This window comes from Orussus abietinus, unplaced genomic scaffold (genome assembly GCF_000612105.2).
Source record: "Orussus abietinus isolate OABI.00-Male unplaced genomic scaffold, Oabi_2.0 scaffold46, whole genome shotgun sequence".
NCBI classification, from domain to species: domain Eukaryota; kingdom Metazoa; phylum Arthropoda; class Insecta; order Hymenoptera; family Orussidae; genus Orussus; species Orussus abietinus.
The window spans coordinates 752,554-772,723 of record NW_019394349.1 but is presented as its reverse complement, the minus strand read 5'-3'; the positions used below and the strand labels follow the sequence as shown (position 1 = coordinate 772,723).

General features: G+C 47.5%; 2 protein-coding genes across 3 annotated transcripts; one reads left to right on the top strand and one right to left on the bottom strand.

Moving 5' to 3' along the window:
- The first annotated feature begins 4,586 nt into the window (after positions 1-4,586).
- Positions 4,587-5,527, top strand: LOC105702131. Its single transcript, XM_012429455.1, has 4 exons — positions 4,587-4,818; positions 4,952-5,063; positions 5,145-5,298; positions 5,380-5,527. Exons 1-4 carry the CDS (start codon positions 4,651-4,653, stop codon positions 5,516-5,518), a joined length of 573 nt encoding a protein of 190 aa, XP_012284878.1. The 5' UTR covers positions 4,587-4,650; the 3' UTR covers positions 5,519-5,527.
- Positions 5,528-5,630: 103 nt separating this feature from the next.
- Positions 5,631-19,373, bottom strand: LOC105702130 (collagen alpha-1(VII) chain). 2 transcript variants are annotated; one of them, XM_012429452.1, is made up of 16 exons: positions 19,281-19,373; positions 17,226-17,448; positions 16,804-16,917; positions 15,957-16,442; positions 10,368-15,852; positions 10,001-10,070; positions 9,694-9,765; positions 8,039-8,228; positions 7,843-7,959; positions 7,596-7,772; positions 7,345-7,512; positions 7,159-7,257; positions 7,036-7,078; positions 6,822-6,934; positions 6,618-6,748; positions 5,631-6,205 (listed from the first exon to the last, which is right to left on the bottom strand). In XM_012429452.1, the coding sequence occupies exons 2-16, from the start codon at positions 17,361-17,363 to the stop codon at positions 6,187-6,189; spliced, it is 7,422 nt and encodes a 2,473-aa protein (XP_012284875.1). In that variant the 5' UTR covers positions 17,364-17,448; positions 19,281-19,373; the 3' UTR covers positions 5,631-6,186. The 2 variants fall into 2 exon arrangements, with proteins under 2 accessions (XP_012284875.1, XP_012284876.1); XM_012429453.1 differs by lacking the exon at positions 9,694-9,765.
- Between the last annotated feature and the right edge of the window lie 797 nt (positions 19,374-20,170).

Sequence of the window (20,170 nt, the reverse complement as noted above, 5' to 3'; positions counted from 1 at the left end):
TGCCGAAGATCGTTGTCTACATGCTTTTCTGCATCTTCATATTTTCCTTGCTGGGGGTTTACTGCTACGTGGGGGAGGAGCTCGAAAAAGAGGTGAAAATGTGTTTAAATAATTAAATGGATTAAGAGCTTTCTCAAATTAATTTCTTCATTTTTCCCAGAGTACAGCTTTGACATTTGGGGCGTACGATTCCGCTTGGTACGAATTGACACCCTATCAAGCAAAGACATTGATTCTTATCATGGTGCGATCGAATACTCCACTTTGCATAACAGCTGGAAGATTTTGTTCCCTAAACATGGCGACGTTCAGCGCGGTGAGTAAAAATTCGGAAAATAATTTTTTTTTCAATTTCAACAAATCCATAAGCCCCCCTAATTTTTCTCATCTCATTTTAGATCCTGAAAACGTCGATGAGTTACATATCGGTATTGATGGCCGCGAAAACCTCAGATAAATAAATAAAAAACAAACGAAGCTGCACTGTTTAATTTTACTATCAAGTCTTCTTAGCAAAAGTTATTGTAAGCGTTATGCAGCGACATCGTTATTCAAGGGGAAATTAAAGACGAAAGATGCAGATATTTGTTGGGTATGCCGTTTTCTTGAACAATTGGGTAAATATCCAGAATTGTTATCGCTGGGACTGTTTTACCGGAGAAGTAAGTTTCATCGCAGGTACCTTCTGTCGGTGGTAAAAGTCCTCGATCGACATTCATTCCGGGAATAACCAGCGGAGCTCTTTAAACTTTTCTACCTTGGTTTATTCCTGTAGATGGTGTACCGTTTTGCCGACTTGGAGCATGCTCTGTACGGAAAGGAGACGTAGAGGGGAAGAAAACGTTTCAGAGGGTGCAAATCGAGGAGAGCCCTCGTCATCGTCATCAGTCTTGCAAATACCGACTGCACGAGAAGCACAATGAGCGGGAATTGCGGTATGTTAAACAAAAAGTCCCCGCACCAATAACGAAAGAAATAAAAAAAAATAGAAAATTAAAATGACCCTTCCATAAACCGACAAAGGAATTTATTCAAGATTTTTCCATCTGGACTCGCAAAGTTACGCGTTAAATGTCCGAAACTACTCCGATTACATTTTTTTCCCCAGCAGGATTTTAATGCAAAAATGTTCTAAAAAATAGTTACAGGTGTAAGATCTTCTTCTTACGTGGGATTATTAATTTTTTCCCAGGATCGACTAGCGTGCGGTTGACAGTAGGCTGGAACGAAATTTTCCTTCAGGTCCTTGGGGTCTGGCCGAATTTAAATGATCGCGAAGAAGAATTCGTGTCCTGGAAATTCCTGAAATTCCGTCCCTTGATAATAGCTCTGCTTATCGCCGTTTTCATATGTCTGCCCCAAACCACATTTCTACTGACGGTTAAGGTTGACATGGACATTGCCATCGACAACCTGGTGTTATGCACCCTCCCCTCGACAGTTTCTCTGGTGAAGATCCTGATCTTCTGGACGAAACAAGAAGGTACTAAAAATCCGGAAAAAAAAGAAATCTAAGAATCAACAATTCAATAATAATTCAGTGATTAACCCCTCGTCTCATCTGACGTTTCCCTCTTCCGCTGTGACTCCTCCACGTCACCAGGATTTCTGTTTCAAGACGTGGGGCTGCTTTTGACATTGATCGCGAGAAATTGGACGAGTGTCAAGGACGAAGAAGAGCTGCAGAGGATGACGAAGAACGCCGAGACGGGCCGAGCCCTGATCAAGAGGATCATTTTGTTCACCTGTACCTTGAACTTTCTGTACCTTGGCCAGCACTTACACTCTCAGGTCTCAAGAGACATGTCGAATATGACCGATGACACTGACAATGGCCGAGACCTTCTCTTCGCTTCGTATTTTCCCTGCAACACCAGAGTCAGTCCGAATTTCGAGCTCGTCACTGCCTGCCAATATTGCAGCGTCCTCCTCGCTGCCACGATCTACATGTCAGCTGACAATTTCGTGACAGTTTTGATCTTGCACGCCCGTGGCCAGCTTGCAAATCTGCGATTAGACCTGGAGACTCTGGTCCCTGAAGAGAATCCCCCTGATAAGGCCGTCTTCCAGAAGAAGGCTGCAGGGATCGCGAGGAAGCACGAAGAGATCATCAGGTTGTTAACGAAGAGTGTAAAATTCGAGGCTCTTGGAAATCATCCATATTTTCAGATTAATATCGTCCTGGTGGATTTTTCAAGGTTCGCGACGAACATCGAGAGCATCTTCAACGTGATGTTCCTGGTGCAAATCGTCGCCTGCACCGTGATGATGTCTCTTCAGGGCTTTCAGCTGTTCACGGTGAGAGCTTTTATATAAAAAAAAAAAAAAAACTGGTTAATGATAATTAATGGGGAATATGTTATTTAATGTTTCAGTCGATGACAAATCCTGAGACTCGCGTTACGGTTTCCAAATTTGGAGTCTACTTGCTTTTTAGCGCCTTCGTTTTGGGATTGCTCTGCTTTTATTGCTACGTGGGAGAGGAGATCCAGAAAGAGGTATACACTTTCCGGAGACAGTTTTATATTTATAAAAAAAAAAAAGGTTCACCTCGTTCGGCTTCTATAAGGAATTTTCCTCCAGTGAAATAATCTTCCTCATTTTTTTAGAGCATCGCTGTTGCGAGAGCAGCCTACAATTGCGCCTGGTACAATTTATCGTCAACGCAAACAAAGACTCTATTGTTTATAATGGTCCGCGGAAGCAAGCCACTTTGTTTAACGGCAGGAAATTTCTGCGAATTAAACATGGCGACTTTTTCGACGGTAGGTGAATAATACTACCGATGCTTTATCATTAAAGATTGATATTGGTTGTTTATTAATGAACATATTTTTCCATGTCTTCCTCGATCGCTCTTTTCAAGATCTTGAGGACATCTTTGAGTTACCTGTCCGTATTGTTAGCCATGAAGGTATAACAATGCTACACAAAATAGTGAGCATAGTGAACATTTTTCACCGTCATCGTTACTTCATTTAAAAAATAATCTACATGCATAATTGACAAGTCTGAAGTGCACTTGCCGGTTTTCTCCTCATTTCTGCACTGTGTATACAATATGGATACTGAAATTATGCCTAATTGCTGTGCATTGTAAATAACAGAAAATATTAAAATTTCTAATATTCTGCTCCAACTGATGCAGGTCAGATTTTTTTATTATCTTTTATCAGCGCGTCGATTTACCTGCATAAGGATGCACTTTTAGCGTTCGCCAGTGGACCGAGTTCGAGTTTGTAAGTTATTTTAGTTATTAGAAAATTCTCCCGTTTAAATCTGACGACGTTCAGCTCGGTGAGTATTTTCAGGTATTAAAAGAAAAATAAAAATTAGAAGTCCGTCTCAAAAATTGATAATTATACTCTCCGCAGGTCGATCCTGTCTATTAGAAATATAACTGAAAAAAAAAAATGATAACAACAAACAATAATGGATGCAAACGTAACTCTTCATTACGGTGCGACCACTCGTTGAACTCTCCGCAGGTCGACCCAGCGCCCGTGAAGTACATTATAATTTAAAAAAAAATAAAAAAGCAAAAATGAGAATAATAACCATTAAACAATCTTGCACCAATGCAGCAATAATTCTCCCGATGTTCTTCTTTGCAGTGAACATAAGGAAAATATGAAAGAAGCTTTGAAAATAAGGAAAAATGAGACACGCTCTTCCGACCATTGCAAAGGGTCGCAGCCATTGCAGTTTCTGGATGAAAATGCAAAAACCAGTCCTAGAAAAAGCTGAAAAGTGTAAAATCTCAGTTTTGAGATTTATTGGAGATATATTTATCGAGTCCATCAGGAGATGGAAGCGGATCGATGAAAAGTATAGCCTAGGCAGTGTAAAGACGAGGTCGTTGGCAGGAATTTTTGATGGGGCCTATAATCCGCGGATTTGCGTCAACCGGTGTCCTTAGTTGCTGATTAAATATGCATTGATAAGGCTCGTCGAGTATGGGGTGCATTCGCGATTACCGCGATACATGGGTGAGTTATACCACGAAGAGGGAAGTAAAGCCTGCGCTTGAATATTCAGATTTCTTTTAAAAGCTGTAAAAATGATTAATTCAGAGAACCCTCGGTCACCAGACGTGGCCATATTCCTATTTTCCTTTTGTTTTTTAGATTCATCGTCCATAAGCCGTGCATAAAAGATGTCCAGGAGCAGCGTGGCCGTTCCATCTGAAAGACAAAGGACAATGATCCATTTCTCACAGGCAAAGGACACCCTCCAGGCTGCACTCCGTGATCATCTCCTTTCACCGCTTATTTCCGGCAAGGCGACTCCAACAAATGCTCTTTGGGCATGTCAAGATCCTGAGGGAAAGTCGCGACATCGCTTGCGCGGTTTTCACCGCTTATTTCCGTCATGCGACAATTGTAATCGCTCGCCAAGGCGCGTCCTTTAAAGCGAGCCGTCTCTCGTCATGGCGGCTCGCCACAATGGAGAAAATGTACAGATACGCACGCCAATGAGAAAGGAAAAAGGAACGCTCCACGCTTTGTTACGCCGCAAGAGTGGACCTTTATATAGAGCTCGACTGGTCGCATTGGACATTGTTCGCGGGTCCTGAGGACATCACGGTCTCGACAAAAAATCCCAGACCTTCGGGTGGTCCTTCACAAATTTCGGACATTCTGCGGCGAGATGTGCGGGAGCGCGCGATTGTTATTAATTTTCTCTACATTATTGGCCGGCGTTTGGGCACGAGGAATGGAGGACTTTGATTTCGAGAAGGAAAACCGAAAAATATCCGGCTCGATGCTGTCCGAAATCGCTAAGGAGCTGATCCAAAGATCTGCGAGCAGCAGTCAGGTAATTCGCGGAGACTTCGATGCCTCCGGCCGGCACAAGACATGTCGCGGGACGATCGAATAGTCGCTCGCATTTACCTCGTTAAGTCCTATCACAAAAATTGTATGTTTTAAATCTTTCTCACTACCCTTAGGTATTGAATCTGAATCTATCGAATTTATTAATACTGCTGGTGCTAAAAGCCGTGGTATTCAGCGCTGGGTACATTGGGAATCACGGTTACAGAGCTCGCGATTTAGACGAAGGTAATTAACCCTGCTTAATTAACAGAGGGACCAGAAACAATTTTTTTTTTATAACAAGCGTGAGATGTCTTCTCGTTTCAGAGACCATGGTGTCAGAAAGTGAAGTGGCACTGGCATTGGGATATTTAATGGGGGACACCTGTCTGTACAGAGCGGCTTGTGAAGCACCTCAAACTGCAAAAGAGTATCTGGGTGCTGCGGAAATGATGTTGCAGACCCTGAAGCTGTTGCCCCAGTAATTTTGACAATCCTCTATTAAAAATATCAATAACTTGTCTCTTAAATTAATGCGACGATTTACCTACCGTTGTTACAGGTCGCTCCCGGAGAACGACAAGTACGAAAAGACTCTGCAAGAATTTCGAAAGGCGATAGAGTACGGGATTAGAAATCAGTGTCCACCGGAGTACACTTGCAAAAAGGAGAATATCAAAAACTTCCTCCAGCCAAAGTAAAGAGACGTGTCCCGCAAGTAATCCTGTTATTAATTTTAAGTGTTGTCTGTTGTTCTCGCGAGTCAAAACGGCGTGTACCAAAAATAGGCAAGATAGTCATTAATCTCGTGAATCATGTTTCATCGATTTAATATATGAGTCACTACTGCTAGTTACAAAATGTCGTGCATCTCATTCAAACTTAACCGAACGTAGATGAAAAAGTGACGTATTCGGAAGGTAATAGGAATATGAAGGTATTAACCATATTAAGGGATAAACTCTGACGTGGATAACAGTGACGTTCCTTAAGACACTTCCTCTTTGTAACGACTCGCAAGAGCTTACGTGCACTGTTCGGCGTGAAATTAATCTAAGCGTATGCCTATCTGGAAGCAATTACGATACACCGGTTTGCTTTTTTCATTTCCTTAGAAGAAACATGAACGGCGGTAAACATATCGTAGAAGGGTCCCGTTTACAGGACATTTCGGTTAGTTATCCACTATGATACAATAATTACATTTCATCGGGCACAACCTTAGTCACAATTCGGTACACGGTTTGTATATCGAAGCTGAATCTCTAAATGCTACAATTATAATTGCACCACGCGTACTGAGTTCGGAACCTGCAGGCAGGTTCGCGTTTCACATCCAGCACTATGGCGCGTGTTTATTAACATGTCACTAGGACATTGGAAAAAACCTGCAATAGAAACGTATCAATGTATCCGTAAGACGAATTCCAAAGCATACAAAATTCGGGAAAAAAATCAGCCAATATCTCGGGTACTTTGTCCTCCACGCCATGCACCGGTGAACTTAAAAATCAATGCCAATTGTTATTTCCTATAGCCAGACCACCCGCAAATTCGCCACTGCCCGTCTAATTTTGAATAGAAATACTATAAGAAGCTTCGAGGAACCTAGTTAAAATAAAATGTACACAGGATGAATCAGATGGTTAAAAATTAACGACACGGGCAAAAAACGAGGTCTCTCGACAATTGGCCCGCGATTGAAGTGTGATCGTGACGATGTGATAACGACTTCCGACGAGTCGGGTCGATCAAAAGTTTTGCCTAGAAGCTCTAGGTAAAAACTTGGGTCATATGTACTTAGTACGTGTGAGCGCGCTTCCACCCATGGTAGGATCCATCATGCGGTCCCAATTCGTATGACCAACTACGAAGCCAACGGCGCGCATCTTCTCCTGCTCCTTCCGCTCTTCAAGGTCTGCCCATCGGACCTAAAATATTATTAAAAAAAATCGTCAACGTAGTTCGACATAAATTTCTATCGTCCATGTATAAATATATTACTCGTTTCTTCCCAGAGGTGTCCTCCATGTCATAATAGTCGGGCACCTGGAGGAAGTCCTCCATAGTCTGAGGTTTCTTGTCGTTCTTCTTCTTCGCCAACCCATCCAGTCGGTCTGTGGAATAATAATTCGCGATTATAAACGGCTCTCGTTGAATGGATCGCAGTTAACTACCTTCCAAGCGGTTTACAATTTTATAATTAAACAGTGCCCACCTAATTTATCCTCGGTTTCCATTCTCTCCCACTTGCTGAGTTCCTGGAGTTGAATAGAACAGAGGCAAACGGTTAATACGTCACCCTATAGAAACAGTAGGTATTGTCAGCGGCCATTCTTACCGTTGACTCTTGTTTGTCGTCTTGACTGTCTTGACCATCGTCAGTGACCGGATTCTGCTCCAGCTCAGGCTCCGGCTGATGGGTGTCCTCCATGTCGACCTAAGAATGGACAGATAAAACTCCGTCAGATATTTCCATGACCCCGTGAACGTTCAAATATACATAAGAAAAATTTCAAGCTCGCACCTCCTCGATGGCTTGCTCTTGTAACATGGAATTAACGTCCAGAGTTTGGTGATAACTCGGCGTCGGCTCGAAATAATCCACTATCCTGTTGATCTCGTCCTCCGAGCGGTTGTGGACATTCCTTTTGAGGCAAATCTGAACGTCCATCTCCATCTCACAGACGTATACCTAAAACGAATAACGAATCGAAGTATTAACCGCACGATGCGACCGTGTAACGACCCGACCTCATGCACCAGGACCCGACTTACCCTGAACCCTTTCGTTTTCGCGAAGCTCCAGAGCTCCTCGTAATCCGATATCTTCTCGTTAATACTGTCAAGGATGATAAAGTTGAAGAACCCGTCGGTGATATTTTTCTTGAACGCCTTCGTGAGCGAGGTAAGGTAACTCTGCTCCATGGCTTCCTCGTACTCGTACACCATTTCCTGCAAATCCGTAGATAAATATCGTCATTCCTCCTTGTTTAATCCCAACAAAGCGTCGTTTCCTCCGCACCTTCACCACGACCTTCTTCCCATTGTCATCCTTCGTCTCGACTTCCTTCTCCGCCAAGAAGTAGTCGTCCAGGCTGAGAATCCTCGGAGCGGAGCCGCCTTGTTCGACCTCTTTGTCCTGCAAGGTACCAAAAAAATCGACGCTTTATCAGTCTTATCGAGGGGAGAGAGATAACAATAACCATGGCGTTCCATACCTTGATCAATTTCGCGACGAATGACTTCCCACTACCCGGTGGGCCCCTCAGGATGATGACAATCTTCGGAGGCCTGTTCTGACGACCCGGTGGGCACAATAGGTCGTCGACCATCGTGCAATTTGGCGTCTTCGGGAGCTCCAGGGTTTTCGGTGGTTCCGGGGGTGCATCCTTCTTGCTCGCCAACCCACTGCAACAAAATGCACCCCATTACTCGAGGGTCCTCGATAGTCCCAGCTCGACGTACATGCACGCATCCGCGTAGCACATACGAGTCTAATGTACGAATAAAATGACTCTCCGACGACCATAACACCGTCACATCCGGAAAGCTTATCCGACAACATAAGAGTACCTCGCAAAGATGTGCGATAAAACGGCGTAATGCAATCTCTTATCCGAGAAATTGGCCACGAGGGCCGAGTTTTGGAAACATGAGGAGTGGCCCCACAAGTCGCAATCATTAAATACACAGTTCATAATCTATTAATTAATAAATCCTACCGACCATCGCCGAGCGATTCGGCGCAAGGTGTTCGCGTATACGCCGACGAATGGACACCGCAGAATATAATCGGACACTTTCTTTCGTCATTATCCCTAGGCCTAAAGCCTTAATCGTTTTATAGAAATAGTAGAAACAGCGGAGACACGCGAGGTGTCCTCGTTACAAAATCATCAAAGGACAACTAAAGTTGCTAGTTCAAGTTCAATATCCAAGAAGGGTCGGAGAGGTGGGGATCGCCGAGGCAAATAAATTTCTAGGCACTGCCAAATGGCAGGGTTAAACATATTTAAAAAGTCAAGTGGTCCCAAGGGATGATCGCCTAAAATCGTGTGAACAAAACGGACAGAATCTCCGAATTTTTCGCCGATCGACAGGCTGATCGATGGCGAAGAGCATCCACCAAAAGGGAGAGATTTGCGCAAGCCGAGATTTATAAGACAATGTTTCCAGGTCGCCAAAGGGGATGCGCGATAAGCAGAAACGATGGCGTGACGTGTGAACAAAAAAGAAAAAAAAAAGTAGAGAAAAGAAAATTAAAAACTCCACCGCGCATTCAACGACCTCGAAACATCGCTTTACAAGGCCTCGCTTAGACAAATGTAACGATTTTCGAAAAATCCAAGAAACTCCAGGTGAGATGCCAAAAACCTATCCGCTCCTCCTCTTTTGGAAAGTTCCCAAAAAAAATGGGGAAGAAATCGGCCAAGGATCTTTCCACGTCTCGGCCAGTCGGTCTTCTCAAAATTCGGAAATTCAGCATATTCCCACGAATGAGCGGCAACCAGAATTAAGTACCGAGTCCGAAAGAACAGCCCCTGGTATTGTTTTTTCATTTTTTTTTTTCTTTTGGTTCATTCTGTCATCGAGAAACGTCCTGCGCAATGGCGAGGAAATAATTCATCTCCACGAGTGGTTTGCAATTTTTTCCAAAGTGATCCATCGGTATGCTTTTTGCGCGTTACCAATTAGGTCGTAAAGGAGCTAGTGAAAAATCGATTACCTCGTGACTAAATAATATAGAATTAGGGGTAATCCACGAGTAATTAGCGTGGACTCGCGCGCAAAAGTTGGGAAAGAAAGTTCGACAAGTTGTGGGTATATGGGGAAAAAAGAAAAAAAAAAAGGGGGGGGGATTCTGAGGGCGTACCTGGTGTCCTGAGACGGCGCCTCGACGACGTTCTTCGGTGGGCCGTCCTGCCAGCTAATGTTTCCTTTAGATCTAGTAAAGATCCATACATTTTCAAAATACGTCCTAGTAGGGAATACTATGATCCATAGAGTAGATATTCGAACGATCGGCAGAATCGGGAATAAATCCGTCCACCGTAGGAATTAATTTCTCAAGCATTTCCGGCCATCGATCTCAGGTGCGACCTCGTGCCACTAAATGATTGATCATAACAAGCCCACGAATTTATTCGTCGATTCTGGAGCGATCTAAGCCATGTAATTACCTTTCGTCCTCTTTGGAAGAATCTTTACCGGCGTCCTTGCGACTCCTCTCGGATCTATCCCGGCCTCTCTCTATTTACAGGAAAAAATATGATTAATAAACTTATCCGCATTTCTCGAGCGTTCATTCCCGATAGGACCCCTCGCCGAAACATTGGAACGACCCGGAGGAAAGTTTCCCAAGTTTCGGCGAGACGCCCCCGGACGTAAAGAAGATCCCTCTCAAGGAATAATTCATTCTAATCGAGATACCGGAAAAATATTGGATTTTTCATACTTATGGAAAGGACCGGAAGCGATCACAGAGTGGGAGAAATTAATTCCGGCACATGTTCACTGTCACGGATAAACAATCGAGGACGAAATTACCTTTGCCGTTGCTTCTGTCGTCCTTATCGCGGTCCTTGTCCCTCTCCCTGTCGCGCTCCTTTTCTCTCTCCCTGTCGCGGTCTCTGTCGCTCTTGTCCCTGTCCCTCTCTCGGTCCCTTTCCCTCTCCCTATCTCGATCCTTATCACGGTCTCTCTCCCGCTCCTTATCTCTCTCCTTCTCCCGGGCCCTTTCTCTGTCGTACTCCCTCATCCTCGCCTCCCTCGCATGATCTCTGTCCCTGTACTCCCTGTCGTCGACCTCTCTTCTAGGTCTATCGTCTCTGTCCCTCTCCCTGGACCTGGTATCTTTCCTCTCCGCCACCCTGGAGAGGCCCTTCTGCCTGAGGGTCCGTTCGTACGTCCTCATCTTCTCCGAGTACTCCTTCAGGTTCTGCTCGGTCTCCTCCCAGTTCCTGAAGTCTTGCTGGGGACTGACCTCGTGTTCCGGGACCACCGGCTTCAGGTTCCCATGGCCATAGTCGAAGCATTGTGCAGGAGTCGCGTAATCCTGGACCGTCGTCTTGGGAACGTGAGCATAGTCGATCACCTTGGTCGGAACATGTTCGTCGTCCATGCACTCGGATGCAGTGCCGCCATGGTTGTAGTTGAACTGCTTCTCGATGCAGAACTCGTGGATGGGAGGTCGCCTGAAGCCAGGATGGACGTTTCCGTTGCGCCTGGTGAAGGGACCGGACATAGGGCCCCCGAATCTGGGCCTGTCCTTGGGGGGCCCCAGCCTATCATCGATTGGACCGGACAAAGAGGAGCGATTCTCCCCAAAAGGGACTCGGCCAACGTCTTGAACGGGTGGTGGATGTAGGTCCCCTTCCCCTGGCCCGATGGGGTCAAAATTCTGCCGCTGGTCGGAGTCCCCGAATTTGTTGTGTGGCAGGGATTTCCTCCATTCGGTGCCCCCGGGGCCGAAGGGCTGTTGTCTTTGGTCGAACGGTCCCCCTGGACCAGGGCCCCCGGGTCGGCGGTCGGGCCCATCAGGCGCAAATGGCGACCTGACCGGAGAGGAGGTCCTGTCGGTTGATTTCCCCGGATCGAACTCTTTACCTTGGTCCATGCTGCCGGGGACATCGAATTTCAGGCCCATCAGAGAAGGAATGCCGGATTGCGGAGGGCCCTCGTTGGAGGTTTTGGGCCCAATGTCGCCGTCGGGGGGCCCTCTCGGACGGAACTCCTCACCTATGGGTGATCTGAGACCGAAGGGAGGCCTGGGTCCAAACTGGCCCATTGGGCCTCCTCGGGGACCGAAGGGACCCCCGTCTCTGGGCCCTTGGGGTCCAAAGGGAACGCGGAACGATCCCCGGGGCCCGAAGTCGCTTCCTCGTGGGCCGAATGGGGCGTCCTTGAAACTTCGAAGGCCAAACGGTCCGTCGCCTCTGTTGAACGGGCCCTCGTTAAATCCTCTGGGCCCGAAGGGCCCCTCGGTAGGACCTCGAAGAAGCGGATCCTTCGAGTCGCGAGGTGCAAACGGCGCGTCGTTGAGACCTCGGGGTGCAAACGGGCCGTTGGACCCCCTAAAGGCGAAGGGCCCGTCGGTAGGGCCCCGAAGTCCCGGAGATCCATCCGAGGGACCTCTAGGTGTGAAAGGCCCGTCACCGGGATCTCGAGGTCCAGGAGCTTCGTCGTTGGGACCGCGTACCATGGGTGATGCATCTCTGGAACCTCTGGGTCCGGGGGGCCCATCGTTGGGGCCTCTTGGCACATGCGGCCCATCTAGTGCGCCGTCGCTATTATCTCGAAGCTCTATCTCGGCGTTACCATCTTGCGAAACGCCTTTTCCATGTTCAGGATCGCGCAAAATGTTCACGGAATCTGCAGCCGGACCCTGAGGCCTATTATTTGGGCCCTGCGAGGCATTGGGATCCCGTGGCCCAACGTCGGGGCCTCCTTCAAAAGGTTCTCTCAGTTTCTGTGAGTCGGGTCTGTCTATGGGTCCACGTGGGCCGAATGGTTCATCTTCGGGACCTCGGTGACCAAAAGGTTCGTCGTTTGGGCCCCGGGGACCAAAATGCGGCGCGAAAGGTCTGTCGTTTGGTCCTCGCGAGCCGAACGGCCCACTGTTAGGACCCCGCGAGCCAAATGAAACATCAGGACTCTTGAAGCGAAAAGACCCGTCATTGGGACCCCTGAGCCCGAATCGGTCCCCAGGTCCCCGTGTTCCAAATGGTCCATCGTTAAAACCTCGAGGACCGAAAGGTCCATTTCTTGGGCCTCTGCTCCCAAACGGTCCATCGTTGGGCCCCCGACTCCCGAAGGACCCATCTTGAGGGCCTCTCGGGCCGAACAACCTATCGTTAGGGCCCCGGGGCCCAAAAGGTCCTTCATTGGGTCCCGGAAAACCGAAACGCGCACTGCCGAACGGCCCATCGTTGGGCCCGCGAGGTCCAAAAGGAGGGAACCTTCCATCGAGGGGTCCTCTGGGGCCCGTGGGCCCCATGGGCCTGAATTGCATGTCTCTGGGCCCGGAATTAAATTCTTCGAGCTGACGTCCGTCTTCCCTTTGTTGGTCAGGGTCTCTTTCCTTGAACGGACTCTCACCCTTGCCGAGTTCAGAATTTTGGAAAGGGGGTTCATTGGGCCCGCTAACCATGGGACCCAAATTCGGTAGATCCGGTGGGGGCTCCATATTCAGGTCTTCGGGTTTCGGATCGTTCTCCCCCATGAACGGCAATGCGTCCGACTTCTCATTCGGTGCATCCACTTTTACATCCAGATTAGCCGTCCCACTAGAACCGTCAGTTTTCTCAGAATTTCCCTGCGGGCCCGATTGCTTTTCCAACGCCTCACCTGGCCCCTGATTGGGCCCCTCGATCGGTTTGACCTGCGGAATTTCTGGAAACTGGGGATCCATCCACGGAGGCATCTCTAACGGAGGGACGTGATTTTGCACACTGTTCGGGTCTTCGTCCAGATTGATATCCCTCGCAAAGTCGATACCTTCTCTCTGAGCAATGCCCGAAGCTTGTCCACGTTTTTCGTTATCGCGTGCGGCTCCGGTTTCGATATTCCCTTGCGCCTCCATATTGGTTTCACCGGGGCCCTGAGGCCCTTCCAAGAATGCCTCGGTAGGCATTTTAGCCTCCTCCAATGGGCGTTGATTAGGGTCACCTGGTTGTCGCATAGAGATCTCCTCTTGAGCACTGTTACACGAGGGGATTTGTTCGGGGCCAACCGTTTCGGGGTTGGCAGGCCCAGAAGCAGCGAGAGGGCCCGAGTCCCCAGGACCGTGGGGCCCAAAATCACTGGGTCCACGAGGTCCGAAATTCCCAGGCCCTCGCGGTGAGAAGTGGTTGGGTCCCCGAGGCCCAAAATCAGGTGGTCCTCGGGGCCCGAAGTCGCCGGGCCCGCGAGGCCCAAAATCGCTGGGGCCACGAGGCCCAAAATCGCCGGGTCCACGGGGACCAAAATCACTGGGCCCACGTGGACTAAAGTCCCCGGGCCCTCGGGGTCTGAAATCGCTGGGTCCTCGTGGCCCAAAATTTGGTCCTCGCGGCCCAAAGTCAGGAGGCCCACGGGGCCCAAAGTTACTCGCACCGCGGGGCCCAAACTCGGCGCCGAACCCTGGTCCCCGAGAGCCAAAGTTCTCGGGACCCCTCGACGTCGAGCTCTCGTTGGACGGGCGCGATAGAAACGGCGAGTCCCCGGTAATTTTCTTGAAGCTTTCGCTAAGCGATCCAACATCCAACTTGGGGTCCGAGCTGAGGAAACTCCCCCTGGGTTTAAAAGCATCCATCGCCGTCCTGCGTTTCTCCATCAGCTTCTTCAGCTCCGGCGCCACCTCGTCGGAGAAGTCGAACTGGCCTCTGCCGAACCCTCTGGAGCTGTTCCCAAAATTTCCTCTCCTGGCGTCTCCGGAATCGAAGCGATCCGAATTACCCTTCTCGAATCTGCCGGATCCGAAGCGATCGTCATTTTCACTCCCAGGGCCGAAGTTACCGCCGGACCCAAAACGATCGCTTCCAGGACCGAATCGATCACCACCCTGCCCAAAGCGATCGCTTCCAGGGCCGAATCGATCACCACTGTTTCCAAATCGACTCCCAGAACCGAAGTTATCCTGACCGGCATTCTCATCACCCTGACCAAACCGATCATTGTCCGAGCCGAAGCGCTCGTTGGGCTGGTTGAACTTATCGTTGGGCCCGAAACGATCACCCGACCCAAAGCGATCATTGGGCCCAAAACGATCGTTCCCAGGCCCGGACTGATCTTTCGCCGGAAATCCTGGGCCACTTCCACTTCCAAATCGCTCGCTCGGATTGAAGTTATCTTTATCTTGACCACCGCGATTTCCGTCCCTTCCAAACTGATTGTTCCCAAAATCGGCCTTATTCCCCGGCGCAAAAGATTCATCCCGGTTGAATTGCTCGTTCCTGGACTGCCGTTCAAAGCCATCGCTCTGCCTGAACCGTTCACTGGGTCCGAAATCTCTGCCCTGATCCCTGCCGAACTGTTCGTTCCCAGGACCAAACTGACTCCTGGGGCCACCTCGATCATCGGGCCCGAAGTTCCCCGCTTGCCCTCCTCTCCCATAGTTATCACTCCCAGGTGCGAACTGATTGCCAGGTCCCGATCTCTCTCCCTGTCCAAACCGTCCATCTGCTCCATGAAACGACTCCTTGTTCATGCCGTAGTTACCATCTCCAGGAGGCGGTCTAGTCGCCGAGTTCTGCGCCTTGTTCTTGCTCATATCGGACCCCCCGAATCCTGGAGGCGGCTGGGAGAAGTTCGGCGGCGGGTTGGCCATGTTCGGCGGTGGGTTCGACATGCCCGAGGGCGGAGGGTTCGCCATGTTGGGCATGGCCATGTTCGGGGGCATGGTAGACATATTAGGCGGCATGGTGGATACGTTCGGCATGCCGGACATGCTGGGCGGGGCGGTGGACATATTTGGCGGGGGCTGGGAGAAGTTCGTCGGGGGCAGTGGACTCAGCTGTGACAACTGAGTCTGCGACATGGAGATCGGCGGTGGAGGCATGGAGGTCATCTGCTGGAAGGGTGCAAAATTATTCATCGTCATTCCGGCGTTGTAGGGAACGTTCCAGGGCTGGGCACCCCAGGTCTGGCCGACGTCGTGGACCACAGACCTGGTGGACATGGTCGGAACCTGCGAGATCATCGGCTGGGCCGGTATCGAGGTCATCTGCGCTGTAGAGGTGGTCGACATCGAAGAAGAGTGTCCGGTGACAGTGGTAGTGTCCGGTGGTGGTGGAGGAGCCACGGAGATATCCTGCTTCCCGGTCAGTCCGAGGGTCTTCCCGATCCCCAGGAGGTTGTTGAGCAGGCCCTGGTTCTCGGTGCTGGATAGGATATTCAGAATCTTGTCGCCACCTGGCAGGTTCTTGTTCTTCTCGGCCTCCGCCCTTGCGGCCGCCTGCTTCTGTTGCTCTCGTTTCCGGCGCATCTGTTCCCTTCGCTCGATCAGCTTCTCGCGCCAGGACGTCCACTTGGCCTCGTACTGCTTGTACTGCGTCTGAAACGTGGAATCGAGCCTTGAAGAGAGGTCCCCCATTTACTTCAAGATAGACCTACCGGAGTTATCGACTTACGAGTACTCACATCCGATCGAGCACTTACCTTGTCCGGGTGGTTCGCGTTCTGCTGCTTCCACTTGTTAAACTGTTCTTCCCACTGTTTAAACTGGGCGTCGAAGGTCTTCTCCGCCTCGGTCAGCTCTTCGTCGTCGATTTTACATTTCTTAGCACTGGCCGACTCGGAGGCCGAGCCGGCTGCTCGTTTCTCCCCTAACACTACCTCGTTGCTCGAGGGTTGGCGATTATCAGCAGGCAACGGTGGTTGCTTCGGCGGTGGCGGCGGATTCGGGGTGTAGTTCGGCGGAAGCGGTGCCCCACCGGTTCCCGGTTGCTTCGAGGGAAATAGCGGAAGATCGTTCTGATGTGGCGGAGGCATACTCGAGTACTTGTACATATTATCGGGGGGTAAGGGGGGCTTGACGGCATCGTCTTTCGGTAAGGGCGGGGGTTGTACATTGGGCAACGGCGGTGCCTGACTGGCTACGTTTGGCATATTCTGAGCGGAAAACTGCTTCATTGTCTCATGGTACTGGAACAAAATCGAAAGGTTCCTCAGATATTTTCATTACTACAGGCATGCAGGACTTATTCAATCGACTACTCGACACTGTGAAGTTACTCGAAGGGCACAATTATAAAGCATTCCAGGTTCAAGTGCACAGACTCTAGTCTTGTTAAACAGCAAAAATAGGAGAAGAAAAGAAAGGGGATGCTCTTTTCAATTTTCATTTGCTCGTTGTAGGTTGCTTCTCCGAGATGTAGAAGTGCCGAGTGTTGAAAGAGAGAACCAAAGAGTAACTGATAGAATTTCCAGGGAGAATGGTAACGATTTAAATCCACTTTATTTTTTTTAAACATTCCCAAAGAAAGTGGTAGTCTTCGAGTCGTACCTTCTCCCCGTACTGAGCTTGCCATTGTTGAAATTGTTGTTGCCACTGTTGCCACTGAGTCCAGTTTTGCTGTTGAGCCGTAGCCCACTGCTCCTGAGTATATCCACTGGGTGCCTAAGCAAAATGCAAGCACTGCCTTGTAATCGACACATTGAAAAAATATTCTGATTCTTAATATGCCATTTTTTTGGAGGTAATTTCTGCCTTTTACTACATTAAAAGTTACTACACTTTAAAAGAGAGTAGGAACAAATTCAAAAGGTAATCCGGTATACATGTTTTTCATAAAAATGGTGCGTATTACCAGTTACCGTAATGATTCATTTCCTTTTTTAATCATCGAATTAATTTTGAGGTTAGTACACGTTACGCTATCTCTTTACGGAATTTTTAGAGAAGGGCTGATATGTAATTATACTTACTGGTTGACTGTAGTATTGCATGTAAGCCTGCATAATTGCCATGGGGTCCGTCCCAGGGGTACTGTAACCCACTGGTGGTTGAGGCATTGAAGTTGTGACGGTACTTGGTGGTAACTGCCATTGGTTCCAGTTTTGCATTTTTAAAACCCTTTCTCAGACTAGCGTACAGTTTGCTAGTTAGCACATGTCGTTGACTTTTTAAGGGCTGCTGTCCGTTCGGACGCTATTTCATGTTCAGAGAAAATGTTTATTGTAAGATTGCGGTACCTAGTAAGACGTACAAATTTTATTCGGTATAGTCATGATAGATCGCACCAGAAGTTGGTTGCTAGTTTTGCACGCAGTATGCATATTCAAATCATTGGACACTCACCCTAATGTAAAAGGTTAATCGGTAAATGTAATTTAAATTGGTAATGTTTGTGAAAAATCATTGTCTCGGAATACATTGACATTGGTATAAATAATGAATCACAAAATAAGGCTTCGGGAATAAATAGTATAATTTATGGATCGCGCAAAACATAAAGTGTGGGACGTAATAAGCTTAAATATGTGTATGTAATGTAGATTATATATAGTAAATATTTGGCAAATTGCGAAGAAGTGCGATACTTCCTTTTCGACTGAAAATCCTAATGTACCAATACGACGATAAGGGTAATTGAAAATAAAAGAAACACCAATTGTTGTTTCTAATTCTAACTCTATGGTGTAAAAATGGCACCAAATGCTGCGCTTGAAAATAATTGCTTCGATGATTAAGAATATTCGCAAGGAAATGTACACCAGGAAATATATCGTAGATTAAAAAAGCCAGATGTTTGAAACATCTTCGGACATGTCATAAAATCTCACAAAGACAAGTTTAATCGTAAAAGTCAATACTCTTACGAACTTCGATAGATGATTTTGAAATATAAAATCATAATACACACAACGTATAATGATTCCAGTGTATAACAGATTCAAGATATAAGCGCACTTGAGTAAACAATTTTTTTGACATCATAGCATTTGCTACAGGGAGTTTTGCATTACGGCATTTGTTAACGTTCATAAATGGCATAGGGGAATCACACATAATTGTACGACTATAATCCCAGCAAATGCACATGTTCTGGCATTGCATGAATCGGTATAATGAGTCAACGTTTAGCAATGAAAACAAGTTTTCACCAGGACTTATTAAGATATTGAAAATTTTTCTATAATTCTTATCGAGCATTCAAAAGACTATCGTATTCATACTTATTCGATAAGAGCAGTTAAAATGTAACGGTTTCCATTTACGGTTCTTAGATATAAATTTGCTCTTCACCTCTAAAAACATTTCTCCCAAGTCATCGATATAATCACTTTCCCTCTTTCTCTCCAAGAAAACGATTACATAGAGAAGCAAACGTTATCTACAGTTACGCTTACAATAGATTGGAAAGTAATTCAAAATATCAAACGAATGCTTTTGCACCCTTCGCTCCATCATGAAAGAGCTAAAGTAATACAATGGTAATTCAGTATTGAACACATGGGGTCAATACATATGCCATATTGCAACGCCAATTAATTAATGGCAACTCGGTACAGCCATCGGCATAGATTCGCAACCAAACAGGGATCGTCAAGACCCTTCTAAAGAGTGAATTTCCTCTCAGTAAGGAGCTTAGCGTATTAATTTGTACACGGTTAACAGACAATGTAATAGCATTGCTTCAAATATGTAGAAATGAAAGTACGAGCATGGTAAGAGTTCACAGTGGCACTGCGAATAGCGCGATTCGCGTCGTAGAGTGCGCGTGCTTGGAAGATCGTCCGTTTACAAGAATTGCGGAAAATCTGTAGCATCGGTTCTCGAGAGCCGGGCTTAAAGGAGAGGTTATCGATTTTGGGAAAGACTAGGGACACCTCTCATCTCCATAGCCCGGAACGAGCGGATCGGTTTCGATCCCTGGCACCCCGTCGTCGGACTGGACTCCCTTCCTCGATAACGACGACGCTCGCCTTGATAACGCTTAAGTCTAACCTACAACTAGTAGAAAATAATCTGGTACTCACTGGTATCAAACTCGTAGAGGTTTACGGCATTTACGGATTGATTGATTCACTAACGCGACACGAAACGAACATTGCGGCGGCCAGAAATATGGCGACGCAAGTTGGCACCACCTGAAGATGGCGCAATGCCTTCTGGGTATCACGTGACTGGTAACGCCAGGGCGCGCGATTCAAATCGCTCTACATGTACCTTCCGAAGCGAACTAATACTTTTTTTTTTAATTTTAACTCTAATGCATAATATACACACCTGTAAGTTAATTCTGGACCGAGATTTCACCCATTTAAACCTTGTGCGATGTACGATTCGTCTTAATCTCAAGTAATGGCAATCGAAAGTAGGAAGAAAATAGATAACTATTGTAGAGTATATTTTTTTATGGGTGATATTAAAATCAATCTGTAAAACGAAATTTAAGGTGAGAGGTGTGCGGAACAGGGACATATCGATCGATTAGCTGGCTCGAACAAATATTCGGCATGGTGTGCACCACCTGCATTTGTCACCTGTTTATTGATCGCGGTGTAAAGTCACTTGCAGGCGGCCCATTTCCCGGCGATAACTTATCGGTTGGTCCGAAGAGCCTGCAAAAAGTACGAATAAGGGGTGAATAGATGTCGCCGCGACCGGCTTTCGGGGATATTTTCCCGAAAACGGAATTTTCTCGCATTTCTAGGGAGGAAAGTCCATTACCCGGGTCAACGGGACCTCGTTTCGCCATTGTCATTTCTCGACATAATACCATTCCGTTTCCGCATGCAATTATGGGGCCGAGAGACCGGGCTTTCATGATTTCCGGCGGGATTTACATTCGTCCCTGGAAAACTTTCGCGAAAACTCCCCTCGGTAATCCGAGATGCCACGGAAACTTTGTCTGGTTTTGTCCGCC